Consider the following 27,962-nt stretch of genomic DNA (forward strand, 5'->3'; position numbering starts at 1 on the left):
GGGCCATCTAGTCCAACCTCCAGGAAATTGAGGATCCAGTCAATAGTGGCCGAAGTCACTAGAGGTAGTAATTTGAACTCAGATACTCTGACTGCACTGCTCTTTCTGCTGGGCCACAGCTGTCCCCTAGCTGGAGGGCAAGAACACCAAATTTGGAGTCGGAGGACCTGAGTTTGAATTGTGGTTCTTTTGCTTGCCACCTCTATAACCTGGGATAATTCATTGCTCTGCCCATTTATAAAATAAAGAACCAGGTCCCTTTCAACTCCCAAGTCCTATCATCCTGCGTTATACAGATGAACTTTTCTTTGGGATATTTAAATATTTCCAGGAAATAAAAGTCTAAGTTTTATTTAGTTTAAAAGTTATTTAAGTTTCAGGAAAAAAAATATTTTTTTTTCTTCTTGCTTAATTTCCTGGGTGTTTCCCCACCCAGGTCTTCCGATTGCTATCTGGATCTCCCAAGTTTATGTTGGTGGGGGCTCAGAGATAATAGGAAGCAGGATCACGAGATTTAGATCTTAAAGGGACCCTGGAGATGAGAGGGTTCACATCCAGACCAAAGGATCATGCGCTTAAAGCTAGAAGGGACATTTATTCTGACTCCCTCATTTGAAAAATAGGGAAACTGAGGCCCAGAGAGGTCAAATAATTTACACAAGTAGCAACGGTCAGAATTCAAACTTAGGTCCTCTGATTTTATGTCAGGTGCTTCTTCCATTACACTATCCTGGACCTCAGTTTCTCTATCTATAAAATGGGGGTGGAGGTGGTAGTAGTGACCTTCTCTAGGACACGCACTTTCAGAGGCAGTATTCAAACCTGGGTACATTCTGAAAAAAACAAGTCTACTGCTTGGAGGTCCTAGGTTCAGATTCTAGGCTCTCCTTCTTATTACTTATGACTCCTTGGGTAAAGCGCTTAACCTTTCCAGCCATCAATTTCTTCATCTATTAAACGAGGTCCTGTCTGATCCCAAATGTGTCCATACTGCCCCAGGTTTTTCAAAATTCACTCCACAGAGTGATAAAACCTCAACTCTTGAGTTTCTCTCTGAGTTCTTCCAGTCTCTTAGCCAGTCAGTCACAGGCTACAAATGGCCAGAAGGTAGAAGAGTTTGTAGGTTTAGATGACACAGTCACTAAAGGAACCAGACCCTTTCTGATGTGGAGATAGATACCAGCTGAGAGCTGTTCGCTTGGCTGGTAGGGGTACCTGAAATCCTACATTTCTATGGTGGAAAGGTTTCACTGCAATGCAATCCCCATCAGAGGAACCAATTCCTCCAAGTACATTCATTAGATTGTAAGCTCCTTGAGGGCAGGGATTATCTTTCTGCTCTTTTTGTTCCCCCAGAGTTTAGCATAGTGCCTGGTGATTAATAAACGTTTATTGAAGGACCAGCACACAGGAACAAAGTAGCTAGAATAAAGCTTAGGTAGGTAAGTGAAGGGAACAGTTTCAGATTTCTCTTTCTTGTAACAAGATAGGAGCAGGCACTTTCCCTCAGTTCCTGGTGGCTGGGGTTCAGAAATTCTCTGAAAGAATTTTGCTTGCTATTAATAACCACCAAGCCAGATGAGCTCAGACAAGCATTGTGCTGGTTTCCTCAGAGAGGGAAGGTTTGGGAGCAAACTTGGAATCAGAGCAGGTCTCAGCTCCCTAGAGGCTCCCCAGGGAGGAAGCCAGACCCCATTCATGGCACCTCCTTCTGTCATCTTGGAATGGATTCCAGGGTCAGAGGATACTCAGAGGACACGGACTCCTCATCCTGTCCTTTAAACAGTAGAATGGGGCTAGATCTGCTGACTTCTCAGGACATTACCGGAGATGAGAGTGAAGGCCTCAGAGGAGAGAAAAGGGAAGAGAAAGAAAATAGGTCACAATTCATTACTTTAAAAAGTAACAATATGCTTAACTGCCTGGGACTCAGTATCCTCGTAGGAGATGGTTGGAATGGATCAGGGGTTCGTATGCTTTTTTTTCATATGTCCTGGACACCCTTGCCAGTCTGTTGCAGCCAATAGACCCCTTCTCAAAATAATATTTTCAAAGGCATAAAATAAAATGCATGGGATTACAAAGCAAATCAATTTTATTAAAATATAGTCATCAAAATATATAGAATTTTTAAAAACTGAATTCATGGATCCCAGTTTTAGAACCTGTAAACTGGAGGGTCTCCAAAGGTCTCAATCAATTCTGCCATCTGATGACTCTGTAATGAATTTGTTTGAGAAAAAAACAATTTTAAAAAATAAAGGAGGGGCAGCTAGGTGGTTCAGTGGACAGAGCACCAGCCCTGGAGTCAGGGGGACTTGAGTTCAAATTTGTCCTCAGACATTCCTAGCTGTGTGACCCTGGGCAAGTCACTTAACCCTGATTGCTTCAATAAATAAATAAACAAGTAAATAAATAGATGAATGAATAGATAAATAAACAAACAAATAAATAAAGTAAGCAATGTTTCAGTCCAGGGCTATAGCCATACTGGAACATTTAGGACATTGCCCTGCTTGGGGATACCCAGATCCCTAATTCCTTATATGCTCTACAACTATTTTCATGTAAGTTTCTTGCCTGGGGCTTTGTTTTTCTTGTAGGACCCTAGCTTAAGAGTAGAAATTCTTGAGCTGAAAGGTCTGTGAACTGGTGAAAGTGGTTTCCTTTGTAATCTTATGCATTTTATTTTGTGCATTAAAAGCTTTATTCTGAGAAGCGGTCCATTGGCTTGACCAGACTACCAAAAGTATCCATGACACAAAAAAAGGTAAGAACCCCTGATTTAGAGCCAGAGGAAGGAGTGATGTTTCTATTATTCCTTTCCAAGAACAACAAAAAAAAAAACATAGCCTTCCCTAATGGTGAAGATAAATTGAGTTTTTTTTAAAGCAACCCACAAATCCTCATTGAACAACTCTGTCTACAACAGTGATGTCAAACTCAAATAGGAATGGGGGTGCATATGGCCCTGTGATTGATACCTCTGGTCCATAAGGTCCTTGTGTTTAGCATGAGGGCTATAAAGATAGATTTGACACAGATCCTCTCCTCAAGGAGTTTATGTTTTAAAAAAGGAGAAAGATATATATTCATACAGAAAAGTCACCTAGCTTTTCTAGGCCTTGGTTTTCCTATCTGTAAATGAAGAAATTATACAAGATTATCCCTAAGTTTTCTTTAAACTCTAAGTCACAAGAATGTTTCTACTATGATACAAACAGATTGATGCATTAATGAGCACATGAGCATAGACCTAAGTGTGAATGAGAAGTACAGGCAAAGTGCTTATTTATATAATAAGGAAGAAATCACATTCATTTTAGGAAGGCTTAGCAAAGACTTTAGAGAGGATGTGACATCTGCCTTGAGCATTGAGAAAAAGAGAGGGACTTTGAGAAACAGAGAAACCATTATAATCAGGACAGTATGAGCAAAGAAACAGGATAAGGCAGGATGGATACCAGAGACTGAAAATAGTAATGATGAGAGCTAACACTTATTTAACTTCTTAAGATTTGCAAAGTATTATTCCATGTTATTTGATCTTCACAACATCCTAATGAAGCAGGTGCTGTTAATACCCCCATTTTACAAATGAGGAAATTGAGACTGAGTGGTTAAAAGTCACTTGCCCATGGTCACATAACTAGTATCTGAGGCAGACTTTGAATTTATCTCTGGGATTTTAAGTCCACTGTTACCTACCTGCCATAGTCCAGAATGGCTGTGATATAAAGTACGTGAAGAGAAGTCAAATGAGAGAAATATGGAAAGGTAAGTTGGAACCATATTCTAGAAAGTCTTGAATGCCAAGATCAGGAATTCAGACTTTTATGATTTAGGAGGATTTCTTCAATGCTACCGGCGTGAAGGATAGATTACAAAAAGGAGAGATTGGAGGCAGTAAGAACAGTTGGGAATCCATCATAATAGACTGGGGAGAAGAGGGAGGAATGAGAGCCTAAATTGAGATATTGAGATAGCTGCAGTAGGGTGGTCCATACCCACATAAATGATAGTATGAAGAGGTATTAACTATTTCTGGATACACATTTAATTCTATTTTACTTAAAATGAATCTCTCTCTCTCTCTCTCTCTCTCTCTCTCTCTCTCTCGGAATCAAGGATTATGAATACCCTCTCCATTCTCATGGTGGCCACCATCCCCGGAATGAGCGCTGTCCCCCACCCCCCCAAACATTACCTAAAGGGGCTTGTGAAGTGACCAGCTGCCGTTCAGATTCAGTGTGTGAAAGGCACAAACGTTGCTGCTTTAATGGGTGTACCTACGCCTGTCTGGAATCAGTGCAGCCTCCACCAGGTAAGGGTCAGAGCTAGGGTCAAGGGGAGCAGTTTCCTTCAGCTCCATAATGGGGTTGGAGGGTGGGGAATGAGGCAAAGGGAGAAGCCCGAAGCCTTTAATATATCTTTCTGTAGCTGCAGTATTTTTAATGCCTGAAAATACCACCCTCCGTGATACATCTGGCAGTGAATGAATAAATGAATAAATGAATGAATGATGCATACATGCATGAATGAAGCCAAATCCCATGTTTTGAAATGGAAGCTCAAAGCCTAGGGAAATAAACTGTATTTGAGAAGTAAACTTTTTAAACCCAGGGCGAGGGCACATCATTTTTGAACTTTCACCATCATCACCATCACCCTTACCATCATCACCATCTTCATCATCATCATCAGCATCATCATCATCACCATCACCATCATCAGCATCACCATTGTCATCATTATTGGGTCATTCTATCATGAATTAATGTTGAATGAAGCTCTGTCTAGACCTACAGAGGGCCAAGGTAGAATAAGAGCTTCCTACTGCTACAAATGAGCGCCCAAGGCTTCCCATGGCCATGTGAGATGGACATTTTCCCTTGATGCCTTTGTTTTTTCCTAGAATATAATTTTTAGAGAACTGGAAGGGTCCTTATAGATCATGTAATTTGACCCCCTCATCGTACAGTGGAGGAAACTTGAGTTCTAAAAGGAAAATTGAACTGTCCAAATTCCCCAGCTAAGAAGTGACAGAGCCAGATGCTAGAACCTGGCTCTCCTGATTCCTGTCCAGCCCCCTTTTCACTATATCATGTTTCCCACATGGGCAACAAGGTCTGTAAGCCAAGACTACAGCAAGCAGGTGTTCTTGGCTTTACAAGATGGCGGGCTGTTTGGACGTGGTTCCCTTATTCCCTTCTCCCATTGCCAATTTTTGGCCAGTCCCCTGCCTACTAGGATATACTGGTTCTCTAAGTATGTTTTAAAAATTATTGAGAAATTCCTGCAAGGTATATAGGGTAGCAGACACTTACTAGCTATGTGCCCCTGGGCAACTCATTTAACCCTGTTTTCCTCACTTTCCTCATCTGTAAAATGGAGGCTAATAGCCCCCTATCTCACAGGGTAGTTTTGAGGATCAAATGAGATATGTGTAATGCATTCTCCAAAACTTAAAGACATATGTAAATGTGAGCCATTTTTATTGTTCATGCTCAAAGGGATGTCAAATAAATTTATTTCTATATATTCACAAGTATCCCCTATGTAGAATTCTTCCCCCTTCATAACCCCTATTCTTTTCTGCCTAGTGTATAGTATAGAGAGGAAGAACAAAGAAACAAATACACCTTAAGTCAGAAGACCCAGATTCTAGTCACACCTCTCTTTCTCACTAACTGTGCAATCATGAGCTAGTCTTTTCACCCTCCCCAAGACTCAGTTTCCCCATCTATAAAATTGACATAATATTTGCATTGGCTGTGCCTATTCCTCATGGACTGTCCCAGACCTTCTTCTCTTCTCCTTCTATACCATCTCTCTTGGTGATCACATCAGCTCCCATGGGTCTAGATATCATCTCTATGTGCATGATTCCTAGGTCTGTAGAGCCAACCCTACCTGTCACCTGACTTCCAGTCCCTCACCACCTGTTGCCTCTTGGACATCTTGAACTAGATGTCCCCTAGGCATCTCAAACTGAACATTTCCTAAACAGAACTTTTCTCTTCCCTGCCCTGCTTCTTCCTAACTTTCCAATTATTGTAGATGGCAGGGGTGCACTGGAACCAGCTCTAAACAGCTTGCAAGAGCCAATTGTCAGATTTTCAGTGAGAGCCTTTATACCTTAGAAATCAGCAATTGTGATAAATCAGGGTTTGGGTTATTGTTTTGTAATCTACTAGACTTAAGAAAGTGTGAGCAATGCATAGTAAACTTCAAAGTGTGTGTCCATACACTTTATACTTTTTTCTCCCAAAAGCCCAGCTATTCATTGTTTTCCCACACATCTCTGTGTTGCTCCATGAACATTGCCCTAAGAATTCAATGGGAGTCCAGTGGAAGGCTTGGGGAAGGGATCATCCCCAGAGTGGAAGCCTGGGAACCAGAGTGGATTTTCAGTTGCCTCTAGTTCCACCTCTAAGCAGGGCAGTGCTCCTAGAAAGACTTTGCTAGTTATTACTAACAACAACAATGGTGAGGATGATGATGTTGATGATAACTAACATTTACATAGCACTTTAAAGGTGGCAGAGTGGCTTATTATCCATTATCTCATTTGAGGTTCATGACATTCTAGCCTAAGGTGCCACTCTCATGCATTCATCCAGCCTCTCAATGTTGCTGTTCCGCCGGCTCCTCACTCACTCCACATATCCAGTCTGTTGTCCAACCTTGTCATACCTTCCTTCATGACTTCCTCATCTGTGGTGTCTACACTCACACAACCACAACCCTAGAGCAGTCCCTTATCTCCTGTCACCTGGATGATTGCAGTGGTTTTCTAAATGGCCTCCCTACCTCATCTCTTCCCAATGCCAATCAATCCTCCACTTTGTTTCCAAAGTAATGTTTCTAAGAGGTCTGATCAAGTCACACCTCACTCTCAACTCCAATGGCTCCCTATTACCTTGAGGATCAAATATAAAGTCTTTTACTCAGCATTTAAAGTCCCATTAACTTGGCTACTTCCAGTCTTGTCTTTCTTCTTATTCTTCCCTCTCCTGAAAGCTCCTTCCCTTTTAGGTACACGGGTCTAGTGGCTGTTCCTTGAAGAAGACACTTCATGCCTCAGGGACTGGATAAATATGGATATGATTCATATTGTGAATGGGGGATACAAATTAGGATAGCACCAAGACACATGTGTAAATCCTCAGTAAACAAAGCTTGTTGGAACGGGTTTCACAGTAAGTGTTTGACCAGGGAAGTCTTCTTGGAAGTGGTGCCTGGTGGTGGAATCAGCTCTGAATATTGGCATTACTCCATTGGCATTTTTACTTCATGGGTCACTTCCTTGCACTCAAAGGCTAAGAATGTTTCCACCTGAGATACACAGACTTTGTGCCACAAAGTCTGGGAGAAAAGCTTCAGGAGGGAGAGTGCTGGAAGAAACATTTATTATGGGGAGGCCATCATGTTGGGTACATTCTTACTAAAGTGTTAGGACTTCCTTGTTAGACCTTGGACATGTTCACATTTTAAGAGGAGCGAGAAAGGGCAATGTTTAAACCAAAGGAGAGTCATGGGATTGTAAGGCTGGAAAAGCCCTTAGAGACCATCTAGTTTTCTCTTTCCTTCCTGATTCCTTTGAACGAGCAAATTCTTCCCTCCTCTAGGTCTTACTGTCCTCCCCTGCCTAGCGAGACCTGGACTGTTTAGGGTGTCCTGAACATTACCGCACCAACACTTTTGGGACACCCAAAATAACCTCGGGACCTAAGATGTGAGGCGGCAGGCTAGAGGTGCCATGAGGACTAGTTTATATCAGAAAGAGGACTTGAGTAGGACCAGACGTTGGCAAAATGAGGAACCGGGCAAAGTTCAATCCTCCGCTCTCCTTTCTGGGATGTTCAGTGCCTTGGGAGGCAGTTAGGTAGTGTAGTGAAATAGAGGGTTGGATTTTGAGTCAGTAAGACCCAAATTCAAATCCTGCTTTAAACACTAATTATGAGATTCTGGATAAGAAACAACTTCTCTCTTTGCCTCACTTTTTCTCTTCTATAAAATGGAACTAATAGGTTTGTTGTTAGGATCAAATGAGTGTGTGTATGTATACACACATATATAATACACATACATATACACATGTGTATATAAATATAGGCACATATCGCATATACACATGTATATAATCACATGTGTAGGCATGCACATACCGTATGCATATATATATGCATATATATATATACATGCTTGTGTGTGTGCGTGTATACACACATACTTGTGTGTATATAAAACTAGGCAGTCCAGGGACTAGAGGGCTAGATTTAGAGCCAGCAAGACCCAATTATAAGAACACCCAGCACTTATGTGGCTCATTAAGGTGTACAAAGCACCACAATATGTTGTCATGTGCTATCTCACAACAGCCCTGTGAAGTAGATACTCTCATCCCATTTTGTCAATGAAGAAGCTGAGGCCGGGCTAGGTTAGGTGACTTGCCCCGGGCCACATTCCTGAGGCAGGATTTGAATTCGAATCTTCCTGATTTCACAGCCAGCACACACACACTCTCTCTCTCTCTCTCTCTCTCTCTCTGTATATATATATATGTATGTATGTATATAATATATGTATGTATGTATACACACGTGTATATACGTGTATATATGGATGTGCACATATCCACACAAATGTGTTTGTTACCAAGTAGATCATCTCACTACCTGAGCTCAAAATCACACCTCGAACGATTACTAGCTGCGTGATATTGGCCAAGTCACTGAACCCCTGCCTGCCTCGGTTTCCCCATCTTTAAATCGGGATGATGATAATAGCACCTACCTCCCAGGGTTGTTGTGAGGCTCAGGTGAAACAATATGTAAAGCATTTTTCAAAGCTTATAGAGCCATAAAAGTGAGCTGTTGCTTCTGATAAATTCATTCTGTTCAGTTCAGCAAACATATCTTGCCCCTGTTGTGTGCTGTGTGCCTCCCTACTAAGATGTGGGGAATTTCATGTGTTAGGACTCTAGAGTTATTTGTATTTTTAAAAAGAGGAGTGAGAAGGGAGTGTGTTTAACTCAAAGCAATGACTCACCAAATTTTAGTTCAACACATTTATATGTTTTTTAAAATATTATTTTATTTTTCCCCACTTACATATAAAGATAATTTTTAACATTCATTTTTTAAAAATTGAATTTCAGTTTTTTTTTCCCTCCCTCACCTTCCCCTTTCCTGAGACAGTAAGCAATTTGATATAGGTTATATGAACACATTTATTTGTTAAGTGAACCAAATTTCAGAGAAGTCTAGTGACTTGTCGAAGGTGTTCATTTGAATCCCTAGCCCTGTATTCTGGGTCTCAGTGGTCAAACGTGCTGGTTAGTGGCAGTGTACCTTCCCAAGGGCCCTTGCATCCCATCACTTCGGCCCAGCCCCTGTGCCCCATAGACCCTGTTTGCCCTCCAGCCAAAGGTCCTTCCCATTCTCTAAGTCCACTAGGGGTTATTGGGGGGTGCTCCTGGAAATGACTTCAGGGCTGAGCCAACAAAGAAGGCTTCTTCATTGGAATTGCCATGATATGACAAGTTACTAACATGACCATGTGTTTTATTAGTTCTAGACTGGCTGGTGCAGCCCAAACCACGCTGGCTGGGAGGCAATGGCTGGCTGCTTGATGGACCAGAGGAGGTTTTACAAGGTACAATGAATGTGTGGTCTTCCATGGTGTAACCAATCAGGCTTGTCCGTAGCTTATATGTCACTGATCGTATGTAGAGATTCTGGGCCTGCCAAGTGAAAATTGCAGAATGGACCTGGCAACCCTTGGGAAGCCATTGTAAAGTACATCTCCAGCAAGGAAGGAAGGAAAGAAGGAAGGGAGCAAGATATATTTATGAAGCACCTACTATGTGTCAGGTACTTGCTTAGCACTTTGTGCATATTATCGCATTTGATCCTCACAACAATCCTAGGAAGTGGGTGCTTTTATTATCCTCATTTTACTGAAGTGGAAACTGAGGCAAGCAGGGGTTAAATGACTTGTCTAGGACCACACAGCTTGTAAGTGTCTGAGGCTGAATTTGAACCCAGGCCCAGCACTCTACCACCGAGCCATCTAGTCATCTCAGTAAACAGAAAGAAAACTGTTCTTTGCTGGAAGCTTGCAGATATCCTTGGGTGCTACTTATACCAAATTGGTAAGGAGCCTTCAGATCGTGCTTCATGAGGATCCACTGAAGGGATGCTTAGCCTGGAGAGGAAACCATTTGGGGGAGGGGATATGACAGCTGTCTTCAAGTTATCTGAAGAGCTGAGTTGAAAAAAGACCTAAATTTATTCTGCTTAATCCCAGAGTGCAGAAAGAGCTACAGTGTATGGAGCTGTGGGGAGGTAGATTTCAACTCAATACAGCTCAATCAGTCAGTCAACAAACATTTATTCAGTGCTTATTATATGACAGACGGGGTGGCATTGTGGATAGAATGCCAGGCTTAGAATCAGAGAGACTCCTGTTCCTGAGTTCAAATCCAGCCTCAGACACTTGGTAGCTGTATGACCCTGGGCAAGTCACTTACCCTGTTTGCCTCAGTTTCCTCATCTGTCAAATGAGCTGGAGAGGGAAATGGCAAACCAGTCCAGTATCTTTGCCATGAAAACCCTGAATGCAGCCATGAAGAGTCAGACATGACTGCAAAAGGACTGAACAACTAAATGAGGCAGACACCGAGCCAAACGCTGGGAATGCAAATATAAGCAAAAAAAAAATCAGCTCCTGCCCTCGAGGAGCTTACATTCTAATGTGGAAGCTGAGGTGGGGGAGAGGGGAGGGATCTGGTGTGTGATATGATGGAGAAGTCCAGATGATCACAGCATGGTGGGAAATGAAGGCACAGCTGGTGTGGGCACCTTCCTTAAATGGAGCTGTCCTACAGTGACATCAGATTTGAGGAGGCAGCTGGGTGGTACAGTGGATAGAGCACTGGCCCTGGAGTCAGGAGGACCTGAGTTCAAATCCAGCCTCAGACCCTTGCTAGCTGTGTGACCCTAAACAAGTCACTTAACCCCGATTGCCTCTAAAAGTGAAAAGACATTAGATTTGAAACTGGAAGGGATCTTAGACTTCACCTAATCTATTTTTTTTTTTTTTTGCATGAGGAAACTGAGGTTTGGACTTCAGATGACTAGCCCAAATTTGCCCAACCAGTAATTGGTGGAGCTGGGATTTGGACACAGGTCCAGAGAACTTTCCACTACATCTTACTTGTCCTAGGAACATGGAACCGGGCTGCCACATTAGTTAGTGAGTTCCCTGTTGTTGGACGTATTCAAGCAGGGACTGGATGGCCACCTGTTAGAGATATTGCTGGATCGCCACCCCCCTCTCCCCACCCTCCGGTAGTGGCTAAATGAGCTCTAAGTCTACAATTCACTGATGGCACTCGTGGCCTTGGTATCAAGGAACATAGGGGAGATAATACAGACATGTGGCCCATGGCACTTACCTGTTATAAATGAGCAGCGCCCTCTTAGGGCAAAGGTTGAAATGCCAAACAAACAATTGGCGTAGGATTCAGTGGCGTTATTTACTCATCTGGCACAGTTCACTCACCTCCCTGCCTGGTGTTTTGCCTAAGGTGTCAGCGTTGCTGTTCATTTGTTTTTCAGTCATGTCTGACTCTTCATGATGCCATCTAGGGAGTTTTCTTGGCAAAAACACTGGAGCGATTTGCCGTTTCCTTCTCCAGCTCATTTTCCAGATGAGCAAACTGAGACAAACAGAGTTAAGCGACTCGTCCAGGGTCATCCAGATTGTAAGTGTCTGAGGCGAGATTTGAACTCAGGAAGGCGGGTCTTCCTGACTCCAGACCCGGTACTCCATCCATTCTAGCTGCTTAATAGTAGGCATTAATAGATGCTATTATTATCTTCATTTTACAGTTAGGGAAACTGAGGCAAACAGGTTAGATGACGTACCCAGGGTCACACAGCTAGTAAATAAGTCTCTAAGGTCAGATTTGTACTCAGATCTTCCTGACTCCAGACCCAGTGCTCCACCTGGCTGCCTTTGGGGAATGGGATGCCCCCATTCCAGCACAATTGCACCCCTGGTCAAACTGTTCTCTGTGCCCCTCCAACCCTGCTAAACTGAATTTAAATTTGGTTTCGAAATTCCTAGTTCCAGCTCCGGTCTTAGTTTCCAGTCTAAGCCAGCCTCTGCTGGCCCCTGATTTTTCTGATGTACATGAATGATAGGAATTGAAGCCTGCCTTGGATTACTTTCTGAACTCAAAACCATCTCTATTGAGGTGGGTGGGGCGGGCTGCTCTGCTGCCTTCCTTCCTCTCTCTTCCCCATCCTGGCGACTGGTAACTGGGCTGAGGGAGTGGGGCAGCCAGTGGGGAGGGAGAAATTGTTCAAGGGGCTGGTGCTTTAAAAAAAGAGTCCTGGGATGCCCGTCCCTATCAGGCTGCCTTCACCCAGACACTGCAGAGAGACCAGGGAAGAGAAGATGGGAAGCTGATGCCCCCTTTTGGTCCTCATGTGCACTTCTTGAACACTTACATCAAAATCTGTTAAGCATAACACTAACACACACACACACACACACACACACACACACCCCAGACCTTGCTCTTAAGGAGAGAAACATTTCTCTTCTCTCTGGTGTCTGTTTTAACTCGGGATTTTTCCTCCTAGGTGGTAAGTGTTCAGAGGAGGAAGCTTGCCTTCACTTCCCTCAGTTTCATCATCTATACAATGGGTCCCTTGCACCATCTGTAAGAGCACTGACTATGTTCTCAGGTCCTTTTCCTTCTCTGACAGGTTATGTACTGAGGTCCTTAGCATTCTGTGATTTGGACAATTCTCTGTCTTCTCCCCTTCTTTCTCCTTCATCCACAGGGGGGTCAGCATCCTCTGATAGAAACCTGCAGTCAGGAAGACCTAAATTCAAATCCGACCTAGCTGTGTGACCATTGGCAAGCCTCTGTTTGCCTCAGTTTCCTCACCTGTAAAATAAACATAATGATCACACCCACCCTCCCAGGTTGTTGTGAGGGCCAAATGAGACAATGATTGTAAAGAGCTTAGCACGGCGCCTGGCTATTGTTCCTGCTCATCCTTTATGCTTGAAGAGGACCCAGCACCAGGGGATGTCTTGACCTGCGGTGAATTGGATTTAACTGAGGCAGGGCTGGGCAAAGTCGTCTGCCTCACTCTCTCCTCCAGAGTCATGGGATTCCAGGGCCTCCTCAGAAGCCATCCTCTGGAAAGCAGTTGATAAATTTATTACCTTAAATGTGTAAATGGATGATAAAGGAGAGAGATTCTTGGGGTAGGGGAGCTGGAAACACTTCACTGTAATAGGGGTCAAAATCTTAAGCCAGAGGACTGAGGCTCTAATGGTGGAATTTCAGGCCGCAGCAGATCAGTTGGTCAACAAGCATTTACTAAGCACCAATTAGGTGCCAGGTGCTGTGCTAAGCAGTAAGGATACAAAGAAAGACCAAAGACAGCACCTTTCCTGGAGCAGGGACGCAATATGAAAACAACTGTGTACAAACAAGATACAGATAGGATAATTGGAGATAATTAGAGAGAAGATGGCCTCAAAAGGGATAGGGAATGTCTTCTTATGAATGTCTTCTTATAGATGGTAGAACTTCATCTGAGACTTGAAGGAAGCCAAGGAAGCTGGGAGGCAGATGAGAAATGTCTTCAGGTATTTGAAAGGATATCATGAGAGCCAAAGTGGCACAGTGAATAGAGAGTTGGCTTCACAGTTGGAAAGATCTGGGTTCAAATCCTGCCCCTGGCAGACTGTGTGACCCTGGGCAAGTCACTTAACCACTTGGTGTACCCAGACAACCGAGTCTATAAACTGCAGAGAAGGTGCCAGTCTGCATGGTCAAAGGGAGTTTGTTCATCTGGGTGTTCCCTACATGTATCAATGAAATCATAGGTCCAAATCCCTATCTTCTTATGGGAAAAAAGGAATAGACTTGTTCTAAGCGGACACAAGAACACTGCGTTGAAATTGAAAGGAGGCATTAGCCTTCTTTGTGAAGAAAAACTTCCTAACATTTAGTGCTATCTAAAAGTGAAATGTGTTACCTTGGTAGATAATGAGTTCCCCATCGTTGGAGGTATTCAAGTGGAAGCTCAATGTTCGCTCTTTGGGAATGTTGTAGTGGGAATTCCTGCTTAGGTATGGGTTGGACTAGAAATCATGGGTCCTTGGCATGAGGTCTGTGAACTTGGGTTAATTTTAAAAATATATTTTGAGAATTGTATTTCAATAGAATTGGCTTCCTTGGTAATCCCATGTGTTTTATTTTATGCATTTAAAAAACATGATTCTGAGAAGGGGTCCTCAGGCTTTACCAAGGGGTCCAGGACACAAAAAATGGTTAAGAACCTCTGGTCTGGATGACCCTGAGTGCCCTCCCAGTTTTTTGTGCTGTCCATGGGAGCCTGAGGGACTGGCTGAATGAGGTGAAGCCAACCTCTGCAGAAAGGGGAGGCATGGCAGACCTCACCAGAATCACCTTGCATTGTACAATAAGCTGGGGCTTCTCTCTGTGTCTCTTCCAGCAGAGGCCTGCAGCACCACAGAGGATGGGGCAGAGCCTCTCCACTGCCCCACAGGCTATGAATGTCACATCCTAAACCCTGGCAACTCTGCGGAGGGCATCCCCAACAGAGGGCAGTGCATCAAGCAGCGGAAGGCTTCCGGTCAGTTCATCAACAATGGCGTCTCCCACATGAGGGGCATTGAGCTCAGCACAGAGGAGACAGAGTTGGCCCAGTTCCTGCCCTAAAAGAGTTTCCAGTCTGATGAGGGAAAGGAGGCAGGTGCAGGCCACACTCAGATAGCCAGTATATAAGGTAGAATGTGATGGGGCAAAAGAAAGATCCAGACAAAGTGTCGAAGGGAAATGGAGGAGAACACTCTCACACTGGGAGGACTGGAGAAGGCTTCATGGATGGGAAAGCATCTGAGCTGGGCCTTTAAGAAAAGAAGGAATTGGAACATAGGAGGACAGAGGGATGGAGAAAGGAGGCTATTCCAGGAATGAGGATGGCTTGGGAAAGGCACAGAGTTGGGTGAAAAAGGAGAATGGGTGATCGGGGACAGAAGGACATTCAACCTGGCCTGTTTAATTTCCCTTTCAATGATTTCAAAGACCTTTTACTTGACCATTACTGAAGTTCTAGTTCCTAAGGCAGGTCAGAAAACACTGATCTGTTTCTACTCCAGCCCTTTTCTAATTCCAATATTCATTAGCCCAAACCTTTCCACCTTTCTTTCTCTCCTTCCTTCCTTCCTTCCTCTTTCTCTCTTTCCTTCCTTTCTCTCTTTCTTTCTTTCTTCCTTCCTTCTTCTTTCTCTCTTCCTTTCTTCTCCTTCTCTTCTTTCTCTCTTCCTTTCTTTCTTCCTTCCTTCTTCTTCCTTCCTTCCTTTCTTCCTTTCTTTCTTCTCTTCCTTCCTTCTTCTTCTTCTTTCTTTCTTTCTTCCTTCCTGCCTTCCTTCCTCCCTTTCTTTTTTCTTTCCTCCTTCCTTCCTTCTTTCTTTCCTTCCTTCTTTCCTTCCTTCCTTCCTTTCTTTCAGAGATAATCAGGGTTAAGTGACTTGCCCAGGGTCACACAACTAGTCAGTGTCTGAGTCCAAATTTGAACTCAGGTCTTCCTCACTCCACGGCTGGTGCTCTATGCACTGCTCCACCCAGCTGGCCCCCACCTTTGTTTCTTGTAAATTCTTTCCATCCTTCACAGCTCTACTAAACTCACAGGATCAGAGGATTTAGGGTTCTACCTTCCCTGTGAAGAGTTCCCAATCCTTCTATTCTGCCCCACACTCCTGAACTCCTCTAGACCTTAGCCAAAGATCAAGTACCTGTTCTCCAATTGTTCCCTGTATGAATCCAGACACCCTCCCATCAGCCACCTCTCAGATAGACTGGAAGCTCCCTGACGGCAGGACCAGAGTCAAGTGATATGGGAGCCCTTTGCAGATGAATGATACTTTTTTATTACTTGCATTTTATAATGCAGGTCATTCAACCTTCTTATTAACAATTAATTTGATTAATTATTAATTACAATAGCTCCTCAAAGATTCAAAAGCGCTTTACATATAGCACCTCATTTGATCCTCACAACAACACTGTGAAGTAGATGTTCTTATTATCCCTGTTTTACAGATGAGGAAACTAAGTCTGAGAGCAAGTTAGTGACTTTTTCAGGGTCACACAGCTAGTATGAGTCTAAGGATGGACTTAAATTCAGGACTTCCTGACTCCAAGCCAAATATTCTCTCTCTCTGTGCCACCATAACTCCTTTGAAAAGTCAAGTGTGATACCTTGGAAATAAGGAATCTTTAAAAATTATGTAAAAGCCCATTAAAAATTTGTCTTGCTTTTGTTTCCTTGGTTCTATGGAACAATCAACCAATGAACAAGCATTAATTGAGTGCTCACTGTGTACCCTTTTAAAAAAACATATAATAAATTTTACATATAACTTTGGGTGTTAGGTGCTTTTAAAAAAACATATAATAAATTTTACACATAACTTTCAAAACTGTCTTGCTTGTCTGCACATCCTTCTTAATTTCCTTCTGTTCTTTTCTGTGCATTTAAAAAAATATTTCTGTGGCCCTCCTTTTTTAAAAATCACTTTTGCCCCCTTGCCCCCTCAAGTTCCTCCTCTCCAGCTAAAAGAAAAGGAAAAATAAAAACACCCTTGTAACAAATGAACATAATCAGGCCACACAGTAGCCATGTCCAAAAATATAGACCTTTTAATGTACCTTCTGTCCGTCCCCTTTCTGTCAGGGGATGGACAACATGCTTCATCACTGGTCCCCCGCAGACATGGCAGGTCATTGCGTTGATTCGAGTTCTTAAGTCTTTCGCAGTTGCTTTTTTTTAGAATGTCTCTGTGTTTGTGTAAATGATTCTCCTGGTTCTGATCGCTTCACTGTTTCAGTTCATACTACCCAGGATTCTCTGAAATCGTCTCTTTTATCATTTCTAATGGTGCGACAGTATTCCATTTCATTGGCTTGCTGCAATTTGTTCGGCCACTCCCCCGGTGTCTAAGAGATTGTATCAGTAAGGCAATAAAAACAATGTAGATGATAATTGTCAAAATGTCTATGTAGTTCTGTATTGCAAAGTATGAGACTCTCCACATAGAAGGCAGAAGAGGAGAACCATTTATTAAGACACCAGAGAACCGTATCCCACAAGCCACTTATCCGGTCTATCAGAGTGGTAAAACACTCAATACACAATATCACAACATGGAGCCTCATCATCCCCAAACCTCTTGGACCCCCCTGCTGGGGTCTTCCCAAAAACAAACTCACAGTGCGGCTAAGTCAGCCTGCTCAGCTCTAAGTATCACAACGGCAGCCATCAGCAGCCATTAGCAGCCATAACTACTCTCCCTCTCCCTCTCCCTCCTCTCCCTCTTCTCCCTCTCCCTCCTCTCCCTCCTCTTCCTCTCCCTTCTCTCCCTCTTCTCCCTCTCTCTCTCCCTCCTCTTCCTCTCCCTCTCCCTCCCCCTCCTCTTCCTCTCCCTCTCCCTCCCCCTCCTCTTCCTCTCCCTCTCCCTCCTCTCCCTCTCCCTCCTCTCCCTCTTCTCCCTCTCTCTCTCCCTCCTCTTCCTCTCCCTCTCCCTCCTCTTCCTCTCCCTCTTCTCCCTCTCCCTCTCCCATCATTTCCTGTGACATAACTTCCTTTTCCTATCAGGAAGCTCTCCCCGTCACATGTGACTTAGGCTTTCTGTGATGTAAGCAGGTCGTATAGCCTATTAATGGGTGGGAAAGATCTTCAAATCTAAATTGCTAGTACACAGATGACCTAAGTTGCCTCCTTAGATTCTTGTTCTTTTCTTTCTCTTTCCCTTTATAATCCCTCCCTTAGGATCAAGAAGTTTGCTTTGCTTGTGACTGCTCCCTCCTTGCCATTATGCTCCCTCTTGACCCTTTCCTCACCCTTGCTTGTTTTCTGTTGAGACTGATGTATTTCTATATTAAACTGTTTGCCTGAATGTGTATAAGTATGTTCAACTCTCCTTTGTCCATTTTACCTGATGGTTACTCTCCCACTCCTTCCTCCATGTTTGTATGTTTTTCTTCTCATATGCCCCAGTTATGAGAAATAACAAAGTCCACCCCCTTCTTCCTTCTTTCTATACTAATGTATTCCTTCCCATTGCCCCTGCCCCCCTTTCCCTCTCCAAACCCTCACACCAGTATCAGGACTTCTGTTTTTCTAATTTAACTCTTTCAATGCTCTTTGAAGAATACATTATCGTTGCTCAAATTAAAAAAAAAACACTTTTGTAGGTTTCTCTGCATTCATATTTGTATTTCAAAGTTCCTCCACAGCTCTGGTCTTTTTGTCATAAATGTTTAAAAGTGCACTGTTCCATTAAAAGTCTATTTTCCCCTGCCCCCCATAGGATTATATTCAGTTTTGCAGGGTAAATTAATCTTGGCTGTAAGCCTCTCTTTTGCTTTTTGGAAGATTGAATTACAAGATCTCCTCTGTTTTATAGTAGAAGTTGACTGGTCTTGAGCGATTCTGACTGTGGTTCCTTGGTACTTGAATTATTTATTTCAGGGTATACGTAGCATTTTTTAAAATGTGGGACCTCTGGATTTTAGCTATAACATTCCTGGGACCTTCCTTGTTCTTGGTTCTTGTTTCATAACAAGAAGTGATCAGGGATCTTTATCTTCACTTTGTCCTTTGGTTCTAACAGAGCTGAGCAATTTTCATTTTTTACTTTCTTGATATGTAGTATCCAGACTTTTTTAAAAAGTGGTTTTCAGGAAGTCCACTAATTCTTAAATTGTCTCTCCTTGACTAGTTTTCCAGGTCAATTATTTCTTATGTCAGATCTTAAATTTTTTTTCCTATCTTTTAATATTTTCTTTTTGTTATATGATGGAGCCAATGATTTCTTTTGGTCTGTTCTGATTTTCAGGGAGTCCATTTCATGGTTCACATTTACCATTTCCTCTTCTAAACTATTGATTCTCCTTCTATTTCTTTCCTCCAGAACTTTTATTTTTTATTTATTGCTTCCTTTCTTCTAGTTATTTGGTGTAGTCCTTGTAGAAAATCCATTTCTTTCCCTTGGGTATCTGTTTACGGTTGTTGATGAGTTATCTCATTTTGGAGAACCTCTAATTCAGAATATTTTTTTAATATCTCCTAGTGTCATCTTTGATTTACTCATCTCTTCAGCTTTAGTTCCTGAATTGGGGTTTCGTGTAAGGACCAGGCTCAGCATCAGCTACCCTTTTGGATCAGATGGTTGGCCCTGCTCGGTCTCACACTGGTTCTTACACCGACCTCTTACTCCTCCCAGGGTTGGGCCTTTTTAGATCTCTGAAGTTCAGAATGCTGGATCTTTAGGGCCTTTTCTGGCGTGCTTGTTGATAACCTGAGGAAATTGCGTGATGGCCCTTCTAGATGTAGATTAATAATAATAATAATTAATAATAATAGCCGATTCAGAATTTCTTACCAGTGACCATTTGTACTTGTCCAATGAGATATGGGCAGTTACGTTGACTATAATAATATTTTGTCAGGGTGTTCATTGCTTGCCATGTCCAGTGCACTCTGGCTCTCTCATAAAGGAAATATTTGTGATAATCTTCCAGTGTGTCTTAGAGCATTCTTATCCAGGTATAGGTTGGACTTGATGGCTCCATGGCCCCTCTCAGCTCGGAGATTCTACAATATATACACTTGAGTTTCCAGCCCAGTTTACAAGCTTCCACTTTCTTTCGTTTGTTAGTTCTAAATCCTTTTTTCCAACATAATATTTACCATCCTCCCCATATCTACACTGATTTGGAGAACCTTGACACAGCAGAGTGGAACCCTGAACCTAGAGTCAAGAAGAACTGAGTTCAAATTTTCAGCTTCAGACATTTACTAATTGTGTGACCTTGGGCAAGTCATTTAACCCTGTTTGCCTCAGTTTCCTCATCTGTCAAATGAGCCGAAGAAGAAAATAGCAAACCACTCCAGTATCTATGCCAAGAAAACCCCAATGGGGTCACCAAGAGTTGAACACGATGGAATAACAGCGACACATTCTTCATGCGATTTGTTATTTGTTCTTTGTCATGGATGTTCAGTCATAAGCTACAATTATATCTATTGTGGGTCATCATGAACACTTTAAGGCAAAGAGACCAAAATGACAGGGAAATATAATTATCCAAAATATATCTTTTGTGAGTGAGGATTTACTATTTCTATTACTTCACATAAAGATGGTATGTTCAATATGCTTCAATTTTACTATTTTTGTCCTACCAAGAATATAATTTGTATAGCTAGGTCCCAATTAGTAAGATAATGAATCTTCTGAAGTAGCTACATTATTTAAATTTCCACTATTTGAAGTTATGATTATGTATAAAATGTGATCATTGGTTCCAGCCCAATGAAAATATGCCATGAATATTTTAAAGAATGTTTTAATGTTTATTAATATGATATAACAGCAAAAGAAAAGAACAATGTATCTTTGGTCCAGTCTTATTACAAAGTAATAGAGGAGTAATGGAAAGCAAAATTAAAAATGATTGAATATTGTACTTGAAGATAAGCCTACACTGATGATATGGCACAAACAGCTTTTTTGTTTAAAATATTTTAACAGTATAGACTGAACTGTCTTCTCTTTCTTGAAATCTTCAGATACACTGAACAGTGCAGAGAGTTTTATATACATCAAAGGGAATTTACACGTTCACATTCTCATATAATGAACCAAGTATAATCAGATGACCTGGGGTTTTATCTCAAATCAGAAATACCTTAAATATGATGTCATTGTCCTTGAAATGTTTTCCAGTAGCTGGGCTAAAATACTTGTAACCCAGTCATTAAAAACAGCTTTGGTCACCCGTGCTTTCTTATTTGACCACCAAATTACAGAAAGGGTTATGGGCTATAGCCTCTCAAAGCAAGGATTTCAAAACCAGTTGATTTCAAGATCCCCTTCTGCATTTCAGTCAGTTGTTCAGCTGTATCTGACTCCTCGTGACCTCATTTGGGGTTTCCTTGGCAGAGATGCTGGAGTGGTTTGCCATTTTTTTCTCCAGTTCATTTTACAAATGAGGAAACTGAAGGCAAACAGGGTTAAGTGACTTGCCCAGCATCACACAGCTAAGAAATGTCTGAGGCCTACCTCCCAATAAAAACGTTAGATCATCCTGAGACATTTAATATCTAGGTTGAGTTTTTTCTTTCTTCAAAATGTGAGTTCTCGAAGGCATCTTTTTCCAGAATAAACCTGTTTCATCAGCATTAAAATTTTGTTGTTCAGTGTATCCCCCTTCTTTGATTACTGTCTTTAAAACGTCAGGATATTTGGTTGCTGTGTCCTCATCTGCACCAGACACCTCTCCAGTAATTTTAGCATTATACAATAGAACTCGATTTTTAAAGTGACCAAACCAATCAACACTTGCAGTAAAGTTTCTTCACCGTCCATTTAATTTCCCTTTTCTTTCACTACCTTAAATATACTCCAAACTTTAGTCTGAAAAGCCACTCTGCTAAGAGGAATTCATTTTTTATGACAATCCACACTGGTAAAAGAAGCTCCATTTCTCTTCCTTATAATTGTTTGCAAACCACAAAAAGCAGGTGCAATTCTGCCTTTTCCTTTTTGTTTCTTTGCATGTTTTTAAATATTCTGTCCCCTAGATTTAGGCATGCTTACATCTCATTCTCTATTAGAGTTACTATGATCATGTTCATGCTATTCAATGGCATCACATTCCTGTTTTAATGTGATAACAAGCCTCTTCCTCTTTACACTGGCAATGTTTCCCTCTGAAGTATTCTTCTTTTTGTCTATTTTGTTAAGGGCTCTTTAAAAAAATAACATAACTGTTGGAAATATGGTACACATCCACACAAGTTGATAAATATGCATGCACTAACAACTTAAGGAAACACTAAAACGCTTAATTTATCAATTGGTAAACATTTAAGAGTGTATTATGCACCGCACACTATGCTAAGAGCTAAGGCTACAAAAAGAGTCAAAAGACAGTCCCTGACCTCGAGGAACTTACAGTCTAATGGAAGAGCGCACAACATCTGATGGGACAAGCTTACACAGATTGCATTTATTGAATTTTGGTTCACATCAACTGTGTCACATTAAACGTGACCTGGTATCATTTTATAATTCACATCAAATTAAATTTTGCCTTATTAGAGTTCTCGCTAATACTGACCTTGCTGTACCTAGCTTTACTCAGCTAGGTGGTTCAGTGGATAGAATGATGGGCCTGGAGCCAGGAAAACTCTTCTTCCTGAGTTCAAATCTGGCCTCAGATACTTACGAGCTGTGTGACCCTGGGTAAGTCACTGCACCCTGTTTGACTAGTAAATTCTTTCTATTTTGTTTTCTTTCGGGGGTGAGTGGTAAATTCTTTCTATTTTCACTCTGTTCATTTTGCCTTTTAATAGAATTGGGCAATTTATTTTATGACTCTTCTGAAATATAGCATCATGTTTTTTTTCCTTTGGTTATGTGAAAACATACACTAATACTAATACTAGTACGGTAATTTTTAAATTATCTTTCTTTGACTTTTTGATAGGTCAGTTGTTTTTAATAGTAGATACCTTGTGTGTTCTAATTTTTCTATCTTTTGACTTTCTTCTATTTTTTTATTGTCTCATGAAATCATTTTCTGTTTGCTCCATTCTATTTTTCAGGGAATCTACTACTTGGATAAGCTTTCCCACCTTCTCTTCTAAACCATTTTATTCTCCTTCCAGTTTTTTCCACAAGTACTCTAATTTTACTTTTTCTTTTGTTTCATTTCTTCTAATCACTCTTAAAGCCCTTGTGGTTAAGCTATTCATTTCTCTGAGACTCTGCTAGCAGCTTCTTTTAGAGTGACTTTTCTTCTTGGTCGACTCTCAGACTTCTCTTAGTCTCTAGTGTTTCTATAATGTATTCAGAATTTTACTCCACTTCCTCATATTTCCAGCCTCTGGGTCTCTAAGACTCCAGGCTCTACTCCATCCTGAGCAGTTGAAGGTGGTGGACAGGCCTCTTCAGGTCCTGTTTCCTTCCCTAGTCTGGGTGCTGCCACCAGTCTACCTCTGGATTTGGTGGCTGGGATAATGCAACACCCTCTGCCACAATCCTAGGCTTCTGCCTTTATCTCCTCTTGGTCAAAGGCAGCTGCTTACTTTGACCTGTCTCTGTCTCTTTATCCTTGTACAATCCATCATCTGTAGTGGGCTTCATCCCTTGCTCTGCTTCGATAAGCTACAATATAATGTCACAGATTTCTCCGGTTTCCTGGAAGGTCTCCTGGAGCATATACCTGGTCTTTGAACTTTCCCTGTTTCCTGCTCATAGCAATGAGTGCTCCAAAGCATATTCTGCTTAGCCTTGACTCCCTGTACAATAATCTACTGAGGGCTGTACCAACACAACTGTTCTAAGAGATGAGGGCCAAGATCCCACCGGTTTAAGATCCTGTTTATGGGAGATTGTCCTAGCTTCATGCTTCCTCCCCAAACCCCCCCTTCTCCTATGTGTCTGGCCTCAGGCCCTGTTGGCCAGCACCCATGCTGTCTCCCCACTCCCACCCCCAACCCCAATCACCATCCCCTCTCCAAGTGCCTGCAGGCTTTTGGCCATATTCGTGTGTCTTCCTAGGCTACATGGAGGAGTTTATTGATGTTTCTCTTTGTTCCCCTTTATCTTTATTCCATCTGGTGCCCTTTTAGATCTTTTTGGGGTGTTTATGGGGGAGCTAGGTTTCTTTAGGACCTTTCAAGTTACCATTCTAACCAGAAGTCTTTCTTGTTGATTTTCCAGATGGACAAAACCTCAAACATAAATCTTACAAGGAAGTTGTGGGTAAGATAAGAGTGTGTTCTTTTATTTATTCCTGTGTTGTGAGCACATGAAAGGAGGCAGAGTGACTTGTTTTGGCTAGAGAATGAAATGACCATTGCCAAAGTGAAAAAAAAAAGACTTGAAGTCAAACAGATCTGGGTTTGAGTCCCAGGGCTGTCTCTGACCAGCTCTGGTCCTTTGATCAGTTATTAAATTTGTCTGACCCCTACCTCCCTTTTTTCACTTATAAAGTGGTGGTAATACTTACAAAACCTCCTTCACTGGGTTGTTTGAAGAATCAATTAGGATAATGTGTGTCACCAACCTGCTCTTAAAGTCCTCCTCTGATATCCCATTATGACATGGGAGTGACCCTGGGCTCTGGAAGGCAATATCAGTTAGGCATAACCTTATAAGGTCCTGCCAGGCTAGGAGGGATTTAATTACTGCCCAGAGAATGACATTACAGCTGTCACCTGAGGACCATGTTTGTGTCTTTCTATATGATCCTAATGCTTAGGGGCTTAATATGTGCTCTTATCAACCAACTGACTCTTCTTCTCCTTCTCACTATCCCTCTCATCTTCCTCTCTTCCTCCATCCTCACTCGTCTTCCCTTTCCCTCTCATAGGGGGAAGAAGCCTCTGAAATAATGAAATTCACCAGCTAACCTATTTTTGGAAACTGCTCTTATATAGCCAGTTTTCTTAAGATTAATGGAAAGCCTGTGTGAATTGATACTGCTAGAATGAAATGAAAACACAATTTTTTAAAGATCTGTGATTAAATTTAATCCCATAATTTTAACTGAGTGTGAAAAGGGACAGGAATTTTAGAGCTAATCTAGTCCACCTCCTTCAATATATAGAGATCACTTAGCCCAGGCCTCACAGCTAATGTGTGGCAGAAACAAGAAGAAAATTCAAGTCTTCTCCCATCCAGTCCATTGCTCTTGGCATCAGACCACAGTGCCTTTCTATTTACATTTGTGTCTTCTAGTCAGTCTTCCTTCATTTCTTCATCCTTTCTTCTCTCTTTCTTTCCTTCCCTCCTTCCCTCCTCCATCCCTCCCTCACTCCATTCCTACATGCATTCCTTCCTTCTTCCTTCCTTCCTTCCTTCCTTCCTTCCTTCCTTCCTTCCTTCCTTCCTTCCTCCTTCCTTCCTTTCTTCCTCCTTCCTTCTTTTCTTCCTTTCTCCTCCCTTTCTTCCTTCCTCCCTCCCTTCCTTCCTTCCTTCCTTCCTTTCTTCCTTCCTTCCTTCCTTCTGTTCATTCAGCCACTATCTGTGTTGTTCCAACTGTACCCAAGGCATTGTGCTGGGTGCTGTGTCCTCACAGAACTTAGAGTCTGCCATTTATTTAAGTGCTTCAGTGTGGGCACTCCTTACCCCAGTGCAGATCAGAATCTCTCCATGTCTTACTGTGAGTGATTCTCATCCATGCCTTTCCATAAGTCCTCCCTGGATGACTGATCCAAGGCTCCAAAAGGCCTTAGTTCTTTTAATATTTCATGGCTACCGGCATGGCATTTGGGCTTTCAATCTGCTAATCATTGATTGGGCCCATCCTACCTCCTTTCCCAGAAATCGCTGTCCTTCAGGATACCTTTTCCACCAAGTACAGTGGAAATGGCATTAGATTTGAGGTCTTAAGATTTGGACTCAAATTTCCTCACTGCTACTTGGTATCAGAACATTTGGGAAAGTCACAACTGTTGGGCCTCAGTTTCTTCCCCTGCAAAATGAAGATGTGGACTAGATGAGCTTTGAGGCCCCTTTTAGCTCTAAATCTAGGATGCCATGGTCCTAGGGACAGGTTCCCTCCTACTTACACACACCCCATTCCTTTCTCTTGTCCGTTGTATTGTCTGTCATTGGGATTCCTCAGGGATTACAGTGTTCCATGACTCCCAATCACAGTGCATCAGTTAGAGAATAGAATATTAGAAATGGGCTCTTGCAGCTCAGAGCATCTGGGGTTCATTGAGACAGTCTAATAGGGAAGTATATATATACGTGCACATATACATATGTACATATATACATATACATACATACATACACACACACACACACACACACACACATATATATATATATATATATATAAAGACTAGTACATGGATACAAAGCAGACTGTGATGTGGCCTGCATTAGCACCAGAAACTATAGGAATGCATGTAGGTAAGGGAGAAGGAGGACATCAATAAAGGAAGGCTTCTTGGAAGTGGTGGCATTTGAGCTAAGCCTCAAAGGAGTTTAATAGGCAGAGATTTGGGAGGACATTGGAGGGATATTCCAGTGATGAGAATGACAAGTCAGGGAGGAATAAGGAATGTCATTAGTCTAGAAAGGCTGGGTTGTATAGAGCGTAGAGCGCAACAGAGAACAGAAAAGGCAGAATGAGGCCGGGGCACTGAGGGCATTGAAGGCCAAGAACAGGAGTTATTTTGGTGATAGTAACAAAAATAGTTCCCATTCTGTAGTATTTTATGGTTTGCAAAAGGAATTTTCTCAAAACCGCCCCATGATGTTGTTGATAATAATTATCTGATATTTGTATGGCATTTTAAAGTTTCCAAGATGCTTCACATGCATTTTCTCATTTGAACTTCACAACTGCCCTAAAAGGTGCCGGTAGAATAGATATTCTTCTACTTTTGGAATGAGGCTTACAGATCTTTTACAAATGACTTATCCTTGGTTACACAGCCACTAAATATCAGAAGTGATATTTGATCCGGGGTCTCTCTACAATCTACCCACTACTTATCTGTTAAATGTGGACAGTAACACTTAAATCGTGGGCTGCTGTGTGCATCGAGGGGCTTAACCTATGCAAAGTGCTTTGCGAATCTTTAAATGCTGTGTAAATGCTAGTTATTAGTATTATACCATTTTTCAGATGATAAAACTGAGGCACGAAGCCTATGAAGTGACTCACCTAGGGCCATACAACTAATATCAGAACCGATTCAAAATGAGGTCTTTCCAGTATAAAACCCAGTGCTCTTTTCGCTGTACTGTTCTGTAGGTCGTAGGGAGATATTGAAGGCTTTGTTTGTTTGTTTTGAAGGGAGACTGAAGGGAGAGAGGGGAAAGTTGATGCAATTATTTTGTTACAAGTATGGTTTATTTTGCAGGAGGTAATTCAAATCATGTGGTCGGCTATGAGAAAGAACAACAGAAGCGTTTGCATTAATCTGACAGACGAATTGAAAATGAGTGAACAAATGAAGTTATGCAAGCTTGGTCCCAAAGAAGAGATATGAGAATGCAAGACCCTCCTTGCTTTGTAGAGGCGGGGGACTATGAGTACAAAGCACTTCATGCAACGTTGAACTTGATTTGTCCATTGGCTAGCTTTGCTGAAGTATTTTTTCCCCAGTTTTTAATTCTTTATTCTAAAGATAGCTCGATGGGGGAGGAGGGAAAGGCATATTGAGAAATGTAGATGATATAAAAGCAAAGATATTAATAAAATTGTTTTAAAATCAAAAGGTATGAATTTTAACACCAAGAAGGAATTTTCATCGTGGGGCAGTTTTGGCCAATAAAAGAGAACCTAAGATCTTCGTTGTCCAATAGAGGAATAGGAGAGGCGTCTGTCATCATTTTGGAGATTCCTGAATGAGTAGGTGCTTTTCATACAGGTAGACCTGATGGAGGTTTCTGGAAATCACGCAGGATTTGGAACAAGAGGGCTTGGTTTGAATCCTTGGGCAAGTTCATTTATCTTTCTGAATCTCAATCTCTTCTTTCCATGAAGAGGAGAGATGAAATTAGAACATCTTCTTAGGTTCTTCCAACTCTGAGTTCTAACAGTCCATAAACTCAGGATTGTCTGTTTCAAGTCAGAAGAGACTTTAGAGACCAGTTAGCCCAACCCTCTCATTTTACAGATGAAGACCCTAAAGAGGTAAATGACTTAGTTCCATGGTAGAGTGGTATAGTCAGGATTTGAACTCAGCTCTTCTGACTCTAAATTCTTTCCATTACGTTAGGCCAACTTTTTATTATTGCCTTAGAGGAGTTAATGGGGTAGCTATAAGACATTCCATATGCTGTAGTCACAGTATCTC

At 41.9% G+C, this 27,962-nt stretch overlaps 1 protein-coding gene across 2 annotated transcripts in view; it reads left to right on the forward strand.

Annotated features, from left to right (window-relative positions):
* Positions 1-27,380, forward strand: part of WFDC1 (WAP four-disulfide core domain 1) — a 50,780-nt gene extending 23,400 nt beyond the window's left edge. Inside the window, exons 2-6 of one of the 2 annotated variants that reach the window (XM_036751806.1) lie at positions 4,129-4,324; positions 9,577-9,660; positions 14,556-14,696; positions 23,860-23,901; positions 27,024-27,380. In XM_036751806.1, coding sequence (XP_036607701.1) covers positions 4,129-4,324; positions 9,577-9,660; positions 14,556-14,696; positions 23,860-23,901; positions 27,024-27,082 — 522 coding nt within the window. In that variant the 3' untranslated portion in view covers positions 27,083-27,380. The remainder of the gene's footprint in view (positions 1-4,128; positions 4,325-9,576; positions 9,661-14,555; positions 14,697-23,859; positions 23,902-27,023) is intronic. The other variant, XM_036751807.1, reaches the window with a different exon arrangement.
* The last annotated feature ends 582 nt before the right edge of the window (positions 27,381-27,962 follow it).

This window comes from Trichosurus vulpecula, chromosome 3, assembly GCF_011100635.1.
Source record: "Trichosurus vulpecula isolate mTriVul1 chromosome 3, mTriVul1.pri, whole genome shotgun sequence".
Classification (NCBI taxonomy): domain Eukaryota; kingdom Metazoa; phylum Chordata; class Mammalia; order Diprotodontia; family Phalangeridae; genus Trichosurus; species Trichosurus vulpecula.